This window comes from Rattus norvegicus, chromosome 3, assembly GCF_036323735.1.
Source record: "Rattus norvegicus strain BN/NHsdMcwi chromosome 3, GRCr8, whole genome shotgun sequence".
Taxonomy (NCBI): domain Eukaryota; kingdom Metazoa; phylum Chordata; class Mammalia; order Rodentia; family Muridae; genus Rattus; species Rattus norvegicus.
The window spans coordinates 180,038,248-180,051,138 of record NC_086021.1 but is presented as its reverse complement, the minus strand read 5'-3'; the positions used below and the strand labels follow the sequence as shown (position 1 = coordinate 180,051,138).

General features: G+C 46.1%; 1 protein-coding gene across 3 annotated transcripts in view; it reads right to left on the bottom strand.

The window, feature by feature from the left end:
- Positions 1-12,891, bottom strand: part of Dok5 (docking protein 5) — a 136,916-nt gene that overhangs the window by 20,196 nt on the left and 103,829 nt on the right. Inside the window, exons 6-7 of one of the 3 annotated variants that reach the window (XM_006235673.5) lie at positions 11,973-12,108; positions 7,982-8,242 (exon numbers count right to left, since the gene is read on the bottom strand). In XM_006235673.5, the coding sequence (XP_006235735.1) occupies positions 8,051-8,242; positions 11,973-12,108 (328 nt within the window). In that variant the 3' untranslated portion in view covers positions 7,982-8,050. Of the gene's footprint in view, positions 1-7,981; positions 8,243-11,972; positions 12,109-12,891 lie in introns of those variants that run through there. The other 2 variants (NM_001109344.2, XM_063284407.1) reach the window with 2 other exon arrangements.

Here is a 12,891-nt window from a genome sequence, read left to right as displayed (position 1 = left end):
AAGGACACAGGACATGGTGAGCAGGAAGCTGGCTGAGAGAAAGCCTCCATTGTGTCTTTGACAAGCAGACTGCTTGCGAAATCCACCATGTGGGTCCAACGTGCCAAGTGTAGCTCTCCGCCATGCACCAGATGCACCCCAGTGATTATTTTCATGGGAAATGAAAGTGATTCACATCAAGTTATTCAGAGCCATATGAGTCCTCAACCACACTCGTAAAACAAAGCCATTGCTCCCTTTGCTTTGGGTAACTGTCTGTCTTCTTACTGAAGAAATTCCCCTCCTGCCCTTTGTAGGAGGCATCATTAGGGCCTTGGTGTCCCATGCCATTTAAAACAGCCCTGCTCAGAACCTGAACCTTCTGTGGGCCTCGTGGGGGGGGTTGGGGGGTTAGGGAGTTTGGTACCTGTTTTTTTTTTTTTCTGTCATTGATGGTTTTGGTTTGTTTTCTGTCTGTAATGTAATATTTTGCCCATCCTACAAACCTTTGAGCCTTGTGCCTACACAGACAAGTGCAGCCATGACCATGACAATCAGAGGTTCGTGGGTTTGTACACCAGCCACCCTTCCCACAGTAGACTTCAACTTTATTGTACATTTCAGGGCTGGAAGGATAACTTGGTGGTTAGAAGCAGGGACTACCCTTGGAGAGGACCAGATTCGGTTTTCAGGTGACTCACAGTGGCCTAGAGCTCCATCTTCTGGAGATCCAATGCCCTCCTCTGGCCTCTGAGGAGCACCTGCACACATGCGTGTGCGTATGTGCACACACAACACACACACACAACACACACACACATGTTCAGGGGAAAGAGGGAGTGGGGGAGAGAGACTGAGAGGGAAAAGGAGAGGGAGGGAGGGAAGGAGGGAGGGAGCAGGGAAAAAGAGAGGAGGAGAGGGGAAGAGAGGGAGGGGAAGAGAGAGCACACACCCTGCACTTTAAAAATAAGGTAAAATCTTACTAGTTAATGCATAAAGCAAAAAATCCTAGTGCTGGGGAGGTAGAGACAGGAGAATCAGGAGGTTGCTGGCCAGCCAGCCCACCTAATCAGTGAGCTAGTGAAGAGACTGTTCTAAAAAACAATATGACAGCTCGTGAGGAATGACACCCAACCTTGGCCCTGGCCCTTACACACTCACACACAATCACACTGACCCTTTCTACCCATTCCGGGGCCACATCCGTAGAAGCAGATAGCCAAGCACATCCCAGCAAAGAAGAGGAAACTCGTTTTTGTATCTTCACACTGGGGCTAGAGCCCCAGTGATGGGCTGGCCGCAGGGTTGCCTGCAGCAGACCGACGCGCCGACGTTGTATTTTGCTATGCCAAGCAGGTATAAGTGTGCATATCTGTGGAGTCCCTGTTAGGAGCCCATCCCTGCCTCTGCCCCACAACCACGACCTCTTCCTCAGATGATATCATGCTCTTTCTACCCTTTGGTAAAGTCAAAGAACCAAATCCCACGGCCCACCAGCCAAATTCCCTGTTTCCTGGCCCAGCTCTCTCCAGTTTGTGTGAGAAAAGAGAGTCTCTAGAATAGAGTAAGGACATTTGTGGAATCTCCTGTCAGTGTGTTGGACATACCAGGTCATGTGACCCACACAACCACGCACAGCGGGCACACTAACCGTTATCCACATGTGGCCTCGGAGAAGCCAATGACAGGCCAATCACATAAGGTAGAAATGGCACTCTATAGCCAACGACAGGCCAATCACATGAGGTAGAAATGGCTCTCTACTTCAGATACATTGGTGCATCAGATACTGAGACCTTAGGAGGAGAGCCTATCTTTAGGTCCTGGTTTCTTAACCTTGGTGTGAACCTTGGGCCCTTGAACCAGGTTCTTCTCAGTCTGGGGCATTGTAAGATGTTAACAGTGTCCCAGGACCCTCTCTCTACTGGCTGCACTTTGAATCACAAATGGTGACAACCAACATTGACTCCAGTTATTCTAATTGGCCCCTAGTGAGTAGAACAACACGTCAAAGGGAACCCATAGCTTAGAGTAACTACACATTCCACTTTGTCATCTGCCTATATCCTATTTACATACATTGTGCTGTATAGGGAGCACTTTGCATTGGAGCTGACCTTGAACACACACAGAGCATAGGGCTCCAGGCTAGATTTGATTCTCAGAAGCCGACATCTTGAAAATCCTAATACCTTATTCGCAAAGCCCTTCATTTTCATTTTGAGTCTATTCAACACCTGGCCAACTTTATTCTTCCTTTCTCATACGTGCATGCATGTTCTCATGTGTGTGGCCACGTGTCTACATATGTGCGCCTACACATGGAAGCCCACAGTTACACCGGTGGCTTCCTTGACTACCTCAAATGTTAAGATAGAGTCTTTTGGAGAACACAGAGCTTGAGGATTCGGGATAGTCTAGGGAGCCAGCATGCTCCTTGGATCCTCTGCTTTACCGTCTGTGTCCTGAGATCACAGGAGAGCCCGCCATGCCTGTCTGGCCATCTGAATGGCCATGTGGTTCTCTGTCTGTTGGGCCACCTCCTCACCCTAGTCAGCTTCCTTTTTAAACATATTGTAAACATTTATCTCTTTTCTATTCATGAATGTTTTGCTTGCATGTATGTTTGTGCACCACATGTGTCCCTGTGGCAACCAGAAGAGGGCATCATATCCCCTGGCACTAAAGTATAGATGGCTGCGAACCACCACATGAGTTCCGGGAATTGAACTCAAGTCCTCTGGAAGAGCAAGTGCTCTTAACCATCAAACCATCTCTCCACCACCACCCCAACCCTTCTCTCAATGGAGTCGACTCTCAAAAGTATTTCCATTTATAAAACAATTTCTGCAATCAGCATTTTGATCAGACCTAACAAAGCCTTTAGAAGCTTATCACATGGTGTTGTGTGTGAGCTAAAAGCTACAAAACCCTGATTTCTCTCCCAAAGAAGAGTGTCCAGCTGGCTGCAGTCCTTGATCAAACTACTGTTCACACACATGCACACCATGCACATACACATTCTCTCTCTCTCTCTCTCTCTCTCTCTGTGTGTGTGTGTGTGTGTGTGTGTATGTGCTTGTTTTCAAGCATAAACTCTCAGACATATTTTGACACTCCCCAGAAAAAACATGTTGTTCTAGTAGATTAATAACTACCACTTTAAAGCAAACAGATATCAAGAAAAAATGCAGCAAAAAAAAACATAAAGCACACACACAGAGAGAGAGAGAGAGAGAGAGAGAGAGAGAGAGAGAGAACTCACCAATATAAGCACTATGAATAATTCTAATAAAAAACAGTATTATCTCAGCCAATAGCTGGCAAACCAAACAAAAGCTGGCTTGTATATGTCAGCTCACAAAACCTCTGCATGGACTTCAGCTCTCTTAACCTGGTCCCTGGCCTGTCACTTGAGACATCAGTGTTTTCTCGGTCCCTGTACTGAAGCGGGAAGATACCATTTCATCTTCTGGGATGGCGACAGAGTGGAGCAGAACTTCATGCTTGGGCAGATTGGTAAATACTTGGCTAGAAACCCATTAAGTGACCAATTTCCAGTTCTTCAGGCGCCCTGAACTGGATCACCCCAGAATGTTGAAACTTTAATATCTGATGACAACCATCATAGCTCTAACTCCACAGTGTCCTGGCAATCAGCTGCTGGCCACAGTCTAAAGCTGAGCAAGGCAGAGCCTTTTCCCATCGGGTCATCCCTAAGCTAGAACCTCTTCTGAATGATATCCCTAGAGTGATTGATGCCTTTGGTGTTTCCCAAGTCATGGATTCTGATTAACATCTTCAGGGCCTCAGATTTAACCGATGGTTGCTTGAGTTCTGTGCTTTTGCCTTTGGTAAATTCTTAGCAGGAGAGACATGGGTTGGAGGGGAAGGATTATTAAATAAGTGTATTTGTATTTAATGCCCAAGAACTATGGTTCAGAGCTGGGGTCAGGTCAGGGATCTATTTATAGCCTGCAAGAGAAACTCCAGCATACTAAGAATAGATTCTACACATTCCACATTGAAGGTGACAACTAGATGGGACAGTGTTGCCATAAAACCTGCTGACCAGAGTCTGTTCCCTAGGATCCAGGCAGTAAGGGAAGAAAACCAATGCCAGTAACTTAACCTCCATAGTAATGTTGTGGCAAGTGCATTCCCCAAACTCAGTAAATTAATCACATACATTTAGAATAAAGTAAAAGGGGGAAGGAGGGAGCAACACAGATAGATAGCTGCAAAAGAGTCAACTTATGGCTCCCGAAACCTGAGATATTTACAATCTGGCCCTTTAGAGAGGTTTGCAGAGAAATCTTTACTGTTGGTGTCTTGCAATAAATTAAGAACTTCAAGGAGTTGATTGGATTAATCTTTACTGTGTCCTCGTCAACATTCCCATCCTGAGCTTGATGTTGACTGAGATTAGAAAAGCCATCCTACTGGCCATTGTCCAGATGGCCTACCTAATGCACCCACAGGCCCCTGCTCTCAAGCAAACAAGCTCAAAGCGCGAGGGTTGAGGATATGCCCTGCGGTTCGTCCTATCACCCCCAGGCTTCCAAGATGGCACCTGCTCATGGAGCACTCCTCAAGCACTGAGAGTCAGTTTTGAGTCTACAAAGCTACACTCTACTGGTAACATTGTTTCTTTTGCTAGAGAAGCTTAGCAGTGAGCTTGACAGGAACAGGGTGATGGGCACTTATGGCTGTGAAACATGGGAACCTCCAATTAAAGCACACTGCTGTGTGTGCTCCTTAGGATGTTACAGGGACCGAAAAGGAAAAGCTCCCACGACACAGGCTTTATCTAAAACAAGAGTCACAGCAAATTTAAGTAAAGACCGTAAGTTTAATCAGCATCTAGCATATCTAAATTAACAAAGTGCTCTGTCTTAAATGTTTAATCTTTTTTAAATTAATTGTTTGTTTTTTTGAATTTTATGTATGAGTGCCTGAATTTATCTGCACTGTGTGTGCAGTACCCATGGAGGTCAGAAGAGCGCGTAGGATTCCCATGAACTAGAGATTCGGAAGGTTATGTGCTACCATGAGGGGCTGCGGACAGAGCCCAGGTCCTCCCCAAGAGCAGCAGTGTTCTTTTTTTTTTTTTTTTTTTTTTTTGGTTCTTTTTTTCGGAGCTGGGGACCGAACCCAGGGCCTTGCGCTTCCTAGGTAAGCGCTCTACCACTGAGCTAAATCCCCAGCCCCAAGCAGCAGTGTTCTTAACCATCTCCCCAGTCCCTTAAACATTTATTTTTAAATATGGGGTAGATCCACATATCTATACTAATTTCTGAGGTATTCACGTTGAAACTTGTGGTCTCAATTTTTTTTTCTTTAGCCAGGTACACACAGAACAGGACCTCTGGAGAACTATGGAAATATGGAAATCATGGTCCCTAAGTTTAAATCACGGCTCCATCCCTCCTGAGATGTGTGTCCACACTTCACCCCCCTGAGGCCTAACAGTGGGTGATACCGCCCATATCTGTGGCCTTGTTGAATTCAAACATTAATAGAGTCTCAGAATAGTTCCTCACACACAGTGAATTCTCAGTGAACGTCACTTACACCGTCCTTCCCAGCAGCAGTCTAAGCATGAAGCTAACCCATGTACCTCCCAAAACTCAGCCCAGACATAGCTTGCTCCAGGAAGATGTCTGCCTTTGACAGAGCGCCAGGCACCCCTGACAATTTCCCTCCGTCTTTTATGAATGGCATTCCCATTGCCTTTCTGTTGCTGTGATAAAAGGACTCTGACCTGAAGCAATCCGTGAAGAGGTAAGGGGTCACTTGGCTTGTACTTCTAGGTCACAGCCCATCAAGGCAGAAACCACAGAGGAGCACTTCCTGCTGGCTCACCTACCTGATGATGCTTAGGGAACTTTCTTCTGCAGCCCGGGACCACCTGCTTTACACGGTTTACAGTCCTGGCTCCTTCTCCAAGATGTGAAACATTTCTGTTGAAGCTGTCTCACTATGTAGCTTAGGCTGGTTTCGAACTCATGAGGTAGCCCCAGGCTGACTCCTGGCCCTCATTCACCAGCCCCCGCAGTCCTGAGTCACCCACGCAAGCCACCACATCTGCATGTAGATGCCGAAGATTTTGTTTTTTTAAGTTTTATGGTCTGTGCTCCTCAGGGTCTCCATCACGCTGCTCTGCAGGTGGCTGGAGGAAATTCTAAACAGTTTCCCTGTACAATTAGTGCGCCGGGATATAAAAAGAGTTTAATTTGGGAGAGGAAAGAGAAAAGGTGATAATTGCTTTAGGCAGTGTGTTAAAGTTAACACAGTTAACCAGAATCCATAAATAAAAGAGGTAACTCCGTTCTGGGAGGGGGAGGGCGAGGCAAGGACAGGAGCATAGCACAGAGCGCAAGAAAGGTGCTCGCACACAAAAACCTACGCCTCAACACCCACTTCAGGGTCCGAAATACCAACCAAGGTGATTTCATGAGTGTTCAAAGCTGCTTCACCACCCATTTTATACATCCATATACACATACACACACACACATGTATATATGTATGTGTGTATATATGTGTGTGTGCGTGTGTGTATGTGTATATGTGTGTATGTGTGTGTGTTTGTGTATGTGTGTATATGTGTATGTGTGTGTATGTGTGTGCATGTGTTTATGTGTGTATGTGTATGTGTGTATGTGTGTGTGCATGTGTTTATGTGTGTATGTGTATGTGTGTATGCGTATATGTGTATGTGTGTATGTGTGTATGTATGTGTATATGTGTGCGTATGTGTGTATGTGTGTATGTGTGTATGTATGTGTATATGTGTGTGTATGTGTGTGTATGTGTATGTGTGTGTGTGTTTATGTGTGTATATGTGTGTGTATGTGTGTATGTGTGTATATGTGTGTATGTGTATATATGTGTATATGTGTGTATGTGTATGTGTGTGTACATATATGCATATGGTATTATGTGTATCAAAATGCTTTTACAATTATACTGAATATAAACTGATTTGTTTTCAAGCGTTATGAAAGAAATCACTTGAGTTCTATAAATTTGATTTAAAAAATTATTTCAGAAATTCCATTTGGCCATAAACCCATTAAACAACCACCAAAAAAAAAATCATTTCCAATCTCAGGTTCAAGCCTGTGTGTCATCAGGATTCAGCTTATGTGGGAGAAAGAAACCACCACAGGGACTTAATGCCACCCTCAACTGAGTCAGCTCTGAGGTCCCTAAAAGGCTCTGCTAAGGGGCAGACCGCTTGCACCCTGGGACTCATGCCTTGAAGGACATCCTGGAATGACAGGTCTCCTTCTGGCATGAGGAGCATCCCACAGGCTGCCACTCCTTGTTCCAAAATTAGACTTTAGCATAGACACAGTTCTCAGAGGCAGCAAAAATAGCGGACTGTGGCAGGGAGGTCCCCAGTCGTCCCAGCAGTTCTCTGCTGCTTCCAGGTCAGGGCAGCCGGCAGCTAAGTCACAAGCAATGATGCACTGGGTTAGAAAGTGTGAAGATGGGAAAGAATTATACAGCGCATGGTATCAAAACTCCTAAAAACATACATAACCCCATCCGTATGTGTGCACCTGGAGCTGTGCGTGCAAGGGTTCGTGTGTGTGTGTGTGTGTGTGTGTGCGCGGATGTACATGCACGCACATGAGTGTGAAGGTGAGAAGACATTCTCCAACACTTTCCACCATGTATTTAAGACTCCTTCTTTCATTGGCCTGGACCATGCTAATATTACGCTAGGTTGGCCGGCCAGCAAGGCTTATGGCTCCACCTGTCTGCCTCCCCAGAGGAGGATTCCCAGCTTGGGCCAGCACACTAGTTTTGTGTTTTTTGAATGTGGTTCTGGAGATGGCCCTTCCTTCGAGCCTCAAGCTTGCAAGTCTAGCACTTTGCAGGCAGAGCCATCTCCCAGACCTCTCCTTAATAATTCATTTATTTTTTATACATGAACAGTTGTTTGGGGGGAGGTGCTCCGATACTGAGGGAGATTTGGAAGCGAGTCAGACTGGAAAGCACTGAGCAGATGGATCTTTAATGCTTCAAGACAGCGTAGAGAATCGTACAGGAGTTGGAATCAGACAAAACTGCCCAGAATTCCAGGCTCCAAGAACATCAGGCCTCCATTGCTGCAGACAAATGATCCGGTTTGAACCTCGCTTTTCTCGTACAGTGTACAGCAGGAGGTGGTGGTTTCTTTCTTCCAGGTCAAAACCGTGAGTGAAGCAGTCTCTTCCAGTGCAGGGCCCTGTCTGTCTAACATCATAACCTGTATGACACAATACAACCGAGTAGGCCCTCAGTAAACATTCATGAACGAAGAAGTGATTGAGAGAAATGAATGGATGCTTTACTGTAGTGCTTGGAGAACATCCAGGCACAGTCCCTGGCTTGTGTCGGGAGACTGGATAAATGACATTAAGGATGTCACTCATGAGCAGAGAATCAAGCGGGGCCTCAGGAAATGTGTGGGATTGCTAGCACACTAGAGGAGAGTCGTACAAGGAGAGTCAAAATATTTAATAGTAGAGCATGAGGCAGACGCTAGGGTGGCCCTGCTGTCTCCTGTTCCTGAGGTCCGTTAATTGTGACATCTACCTTGCAAGAACGCTCTCCTGCCGAATTGGATGAGCAAAGCGGCTGCGTGGTAGAGACCCCAGGTGACAAAGAGCTGTCATTGCCTCACTGGTAAGTAACCGAGGCTCCAAACTATATGCCCACAGGACACACCATTCTTCAGTAACCTTATGATAGCAGGTGTTGCCTCTTCCTCAGTCTCACCTCCAAAGGAGACCATTGTCCTAACTGACAACTTACAACCGTCAGAGGAGAAACAGAGGCAGAGGGATCCCACTGAGCCAAGCCCAAAGCCCAGACCCACTCAGACCGAGATAGTGTGTGCCCTGAGTTCTGCCCACCATTCCCAGTGAGTGGGCCTGCGTGCTGCTTCGTGGGCAACTGGCCGCTGCTGTCTTGCCATGTGGCAGCAGAAAACCATTCGCTCACTGACCCAGAGGAGAGAGCACCTGACAGGTGGACAGGAAGTCTCCTGGCTGAGTGTGACAACCAGAAAAGCAGGGGGCACTTCAGAAGACAGAAGGACCCAAGTCTGTCTGCAGAGGGCAGGCTTGCCTGGGCATCCCCAGGGTCTGCCATGTTCAGCGTGGTCAGTGTGGCCTGACCTTTTTCAGCCTGCCTTAGTAACTGTTCCTACCATCGAACCAGCAACCTCATCCTGATGAACTCTGGGGTTCAGGGTCACCCAGGCGATCCAGCCAAGACTATCGTGTCTGACTGGAGTGGTCCCCCGAAGGTTCCACTGTGGATGCAGTTACTGGGGACGTCACAGTCGCAGCAACAGGAGCTCAGAGAGCTCGGCTTTCCTAACAAAGAGGCTAAGGCTAGAGACAGGCAGAAGGGAGGGCAAAGGTCATTGCGAGGAGAGAATAGGGCTGGGTTCTGTGTGACTGCAAACTTCAGTCACAGGAAACCAAAACACTGACCCCAGGACAGGTGCACCCTCTTCTGTTCCCCTGAATCACAGGGTACCTTTGCTCCCGTAATCGGGCTCTGATTAAAATACACCTGTGTTCGGCTTCCCACAATCCCCTGCTTAACTGCCACGTCACTCAGATCCCATTTGGACGGTTTCCTCATTTCAACCGAAACGGGACGCGCCCGGCTGAAAGCCGAGAGACCCTCCTGGAACTCACAGAACGCGAGGCAAATTAAGACCAAAGACATAATTTTCTAGTTAAAATTTCAGAGGGATGATCGAATGAATCACTCATACCCCTGATTAACTTTAGCGGAAATAATAAGGGGGCAAAAAACAGGAAAACATGCACACCATCATCCCAGTCCACCTTTCCAGCACTGACTCACGCTAATTAAGGCTTTTCAAATAAGGGAATCTCAACAAAACTTCCACAGGACCCGACAAGCATCTAACGGGAAAGCAGGCAAGTCAGGAGCACCGCCATCCCCACCGTCAGACCAGGGCAACACTCATCCTGCCATACTGTTTCTCCCTCTGTCATTTATCCTTCCGGCACCCGCTGAATTATTTTATTTCATGCGTACGAAGTTTTCACTGCAGGTATGCCTCTAGACCATTCACATTCCTGATGCCCACAGAGTCCAGGAAAGGACATCAAACACCCTAGAACGGGAGTTACAGATGGCTGTGACTACACTGCAGGTGCTAGAAACTGAAACCAGGTCCTCTCGAAGAGCAGTCGATGCTCTTAACTGCCAAGCCCTATGTCCAGCCCCTTAAGCATGCCTATACAAATCAATGGAATAGGTACATAAAGTAAATATGTATGTATTTACTAAAAAAACCCACTATACATAGTGTAGAACTATATAACCATGCAGCAGATGCTTGTTTTATGAATGCATGGATGTCATGTAAGACTTTTTGAAAATGAGACCTGTGGTTTGGAGAGATGGCTCAGTGAGCACTTGACACAGAAAATGAACGAGAACTTGAGTTTGAATCCCCGGGTTCCACGTAAAGCCGTGTGCAGTCGCAGGAACTTGTCATCCTCAATGTTCTTACAGGGATGTGGGGGCAAAAATGGGAAGCTGCCCAGAAGCTTCTAGGTCATGTAACCTGAAGTGTTCATCCACCAACAAGAAACCCCTCCTCAAGCAAGGTGAAAGGGAGGACCGACCTGCAGGTTGTTTGCCTACTAAACACTAACTGTAAGTCATGTCTTCGACACAATTTTGTTTGTTATACATCGACAGGTTAAAACACCGAAGCACCACACCCAGAAGTTGATAGTGGGTATCTCGCTGTGTGGCAGAAGCAAGAGGACTTGCTGTCTCTGATCATTGTCTCTACCTCTCTGATCATTGTTCTTTGTCCGAAGCACCTCAATGAGCTGTAGATTTTGTGGTAAATATGGCTCTTCTCATAGCTCCCTACTGTTGCCTGCGGTCTAAACTGGCATATTGCATCATGCTCTATTCCTTCTCAATGCTATCAGACAGACAGAAAGACACACAGACAGACAGACAGACAGAAAGACAGACAGACAGACAGAAAGACAGAAAGAAAGGACAGAAAGACAGAAAGAAAGGACAGACAGACAGAAAAACAGACAGAAAGACAGACAGAAAGACAGAAAGACAGAAAGACAGACAGAAAGAAAGACACAGACAGAAAGACAGACAGAAAGACAGACAGAAAGACACAGACAGAAAGACAGACAGACAGAAAGACAGACAGAAAGACAGACAGAAAGAAAAAGAAAGACAGACAGAGAGAAAAAGAAAGACAGAAAGAAAAAGAAAGAAAGACAGACCAACAGGAAGACAGACAGGCAGAGAGAAAAGAAAGAAGAAAGACAGACAGAAAGGCAGACAGAAAGACAGACAAAAAACAGAAGAGAGGAAAGAAAGAAAGGAAGGAAGGAAAGAAGGAAAGAAGGAAGGAAGAAAGAAAGAAAGAAAGAAAGAAAGAAAGGAGGAAAGAAAGGAAGAAAGAAAGGAAGAAAGAAAGAAAGATAGACAGATGAATGACAGAAGATGTAGCAGTTATTGAGATCGGCCTAAACTGGTTTGATGATGTTTCCCTTGCTTGCTCCCAGTCAGGCTGCCCAAGCACCTGACACAATATTTCACCACTTGTCTGCTGCTTCTTTCTGCTACTTCCCTGTTTGGTTTCTTGTTACAGATGCTTGCTATCTACTTAATAAACTCACTTGAAATCGAAAGCACTGCCATCACTGGGCATCCTCCAGGCGGTACACAACCCATGTAAACGTTCCCATGTAATCGTTAAAGACAAAGCAGACGGATACACAAGTGGGTGGTTTACCAGTTGGCCACACTGGGAATTCTGAGGATACCATTCATCCTACGTTCTACAGTATCAAGAAACAACCCAACAGCATATGTAAAGTGGGCCCTGCTGCCTAGCATGTGCATCCCCAGACCACACTCTACAGCGGTGTGTGCTAGACAGGAAGAAGACGTTCCAAACATACCATTGAATTCTTCACGCTCTGCAGCAAGCGTTCGTGCTGCTCAGCTATGGCCAAGGCAGCAGAGTGGACCTTCTGGTAGATGGCCTCGCCGTCTCGTGTTTGAAAAATAAATAATCCTTCACCAGTCTCACACATCCTGTAAAGACAAAACCAAGAATTTTCTGGAAACCCAGCTCTCAGAAGGCTGACACACTGAGATTTCGCTCATCTACTTTTGACATGGGGTCTTGCTATGTAGCCCTTGCTGGTCTAGAACTCTATGTAGCCCATCTTGGCTTCGAACTTGCAACAGCTCTGTATGTTTGCCTCCTGAGTTCTGGGACTAAGAGAATGCCGACAGATCTGACATTGTACCGAGAGCCTGAGTCATTTAATCTTAATGTGATTATAGCTCATGTGCACATTTACTAAATAAAATTAACCAGACCAAAATGGTCAATGTCTAATTAATTATTGCAACAGTGGGCAGGGAATAAACACTCCTGGCTAATGTGTACTGATTGATGGCAGGTTTTGGTTTTTGTTTTTTTCTTTGTAAAGTGAAGTAGAAGGTAAGTACGACGTCTCCATTCACAGTAATAATGCTATATTTCACCTTTCTACTCCAAAGGGGACCCTGTGGCACTGGTCCCTTCTCCCAGTCCAGGAGAAATCTGTCAGCAGAAAATCATCATGTAGGCTGTAAGTTCCAGGATGAAGAGGAGGTCCTGTCTCTTCCATACTGTTTTAAGTTCCCTTGCAGACAAACAGCCGTAAGGATTCTTTCATTTCCTAAACCCCAGATCAAATTATGGTCCAGCTTCCTACCAAGGTGCTGAATCAAATGCAGCCCATCGCTCTTCCTTAAGGAGCAGGACTCTGCTGAGTTAATGTAGGACACATGGGAAATTCTTGGAGGAAAACAGTGTGTATGGGTTTG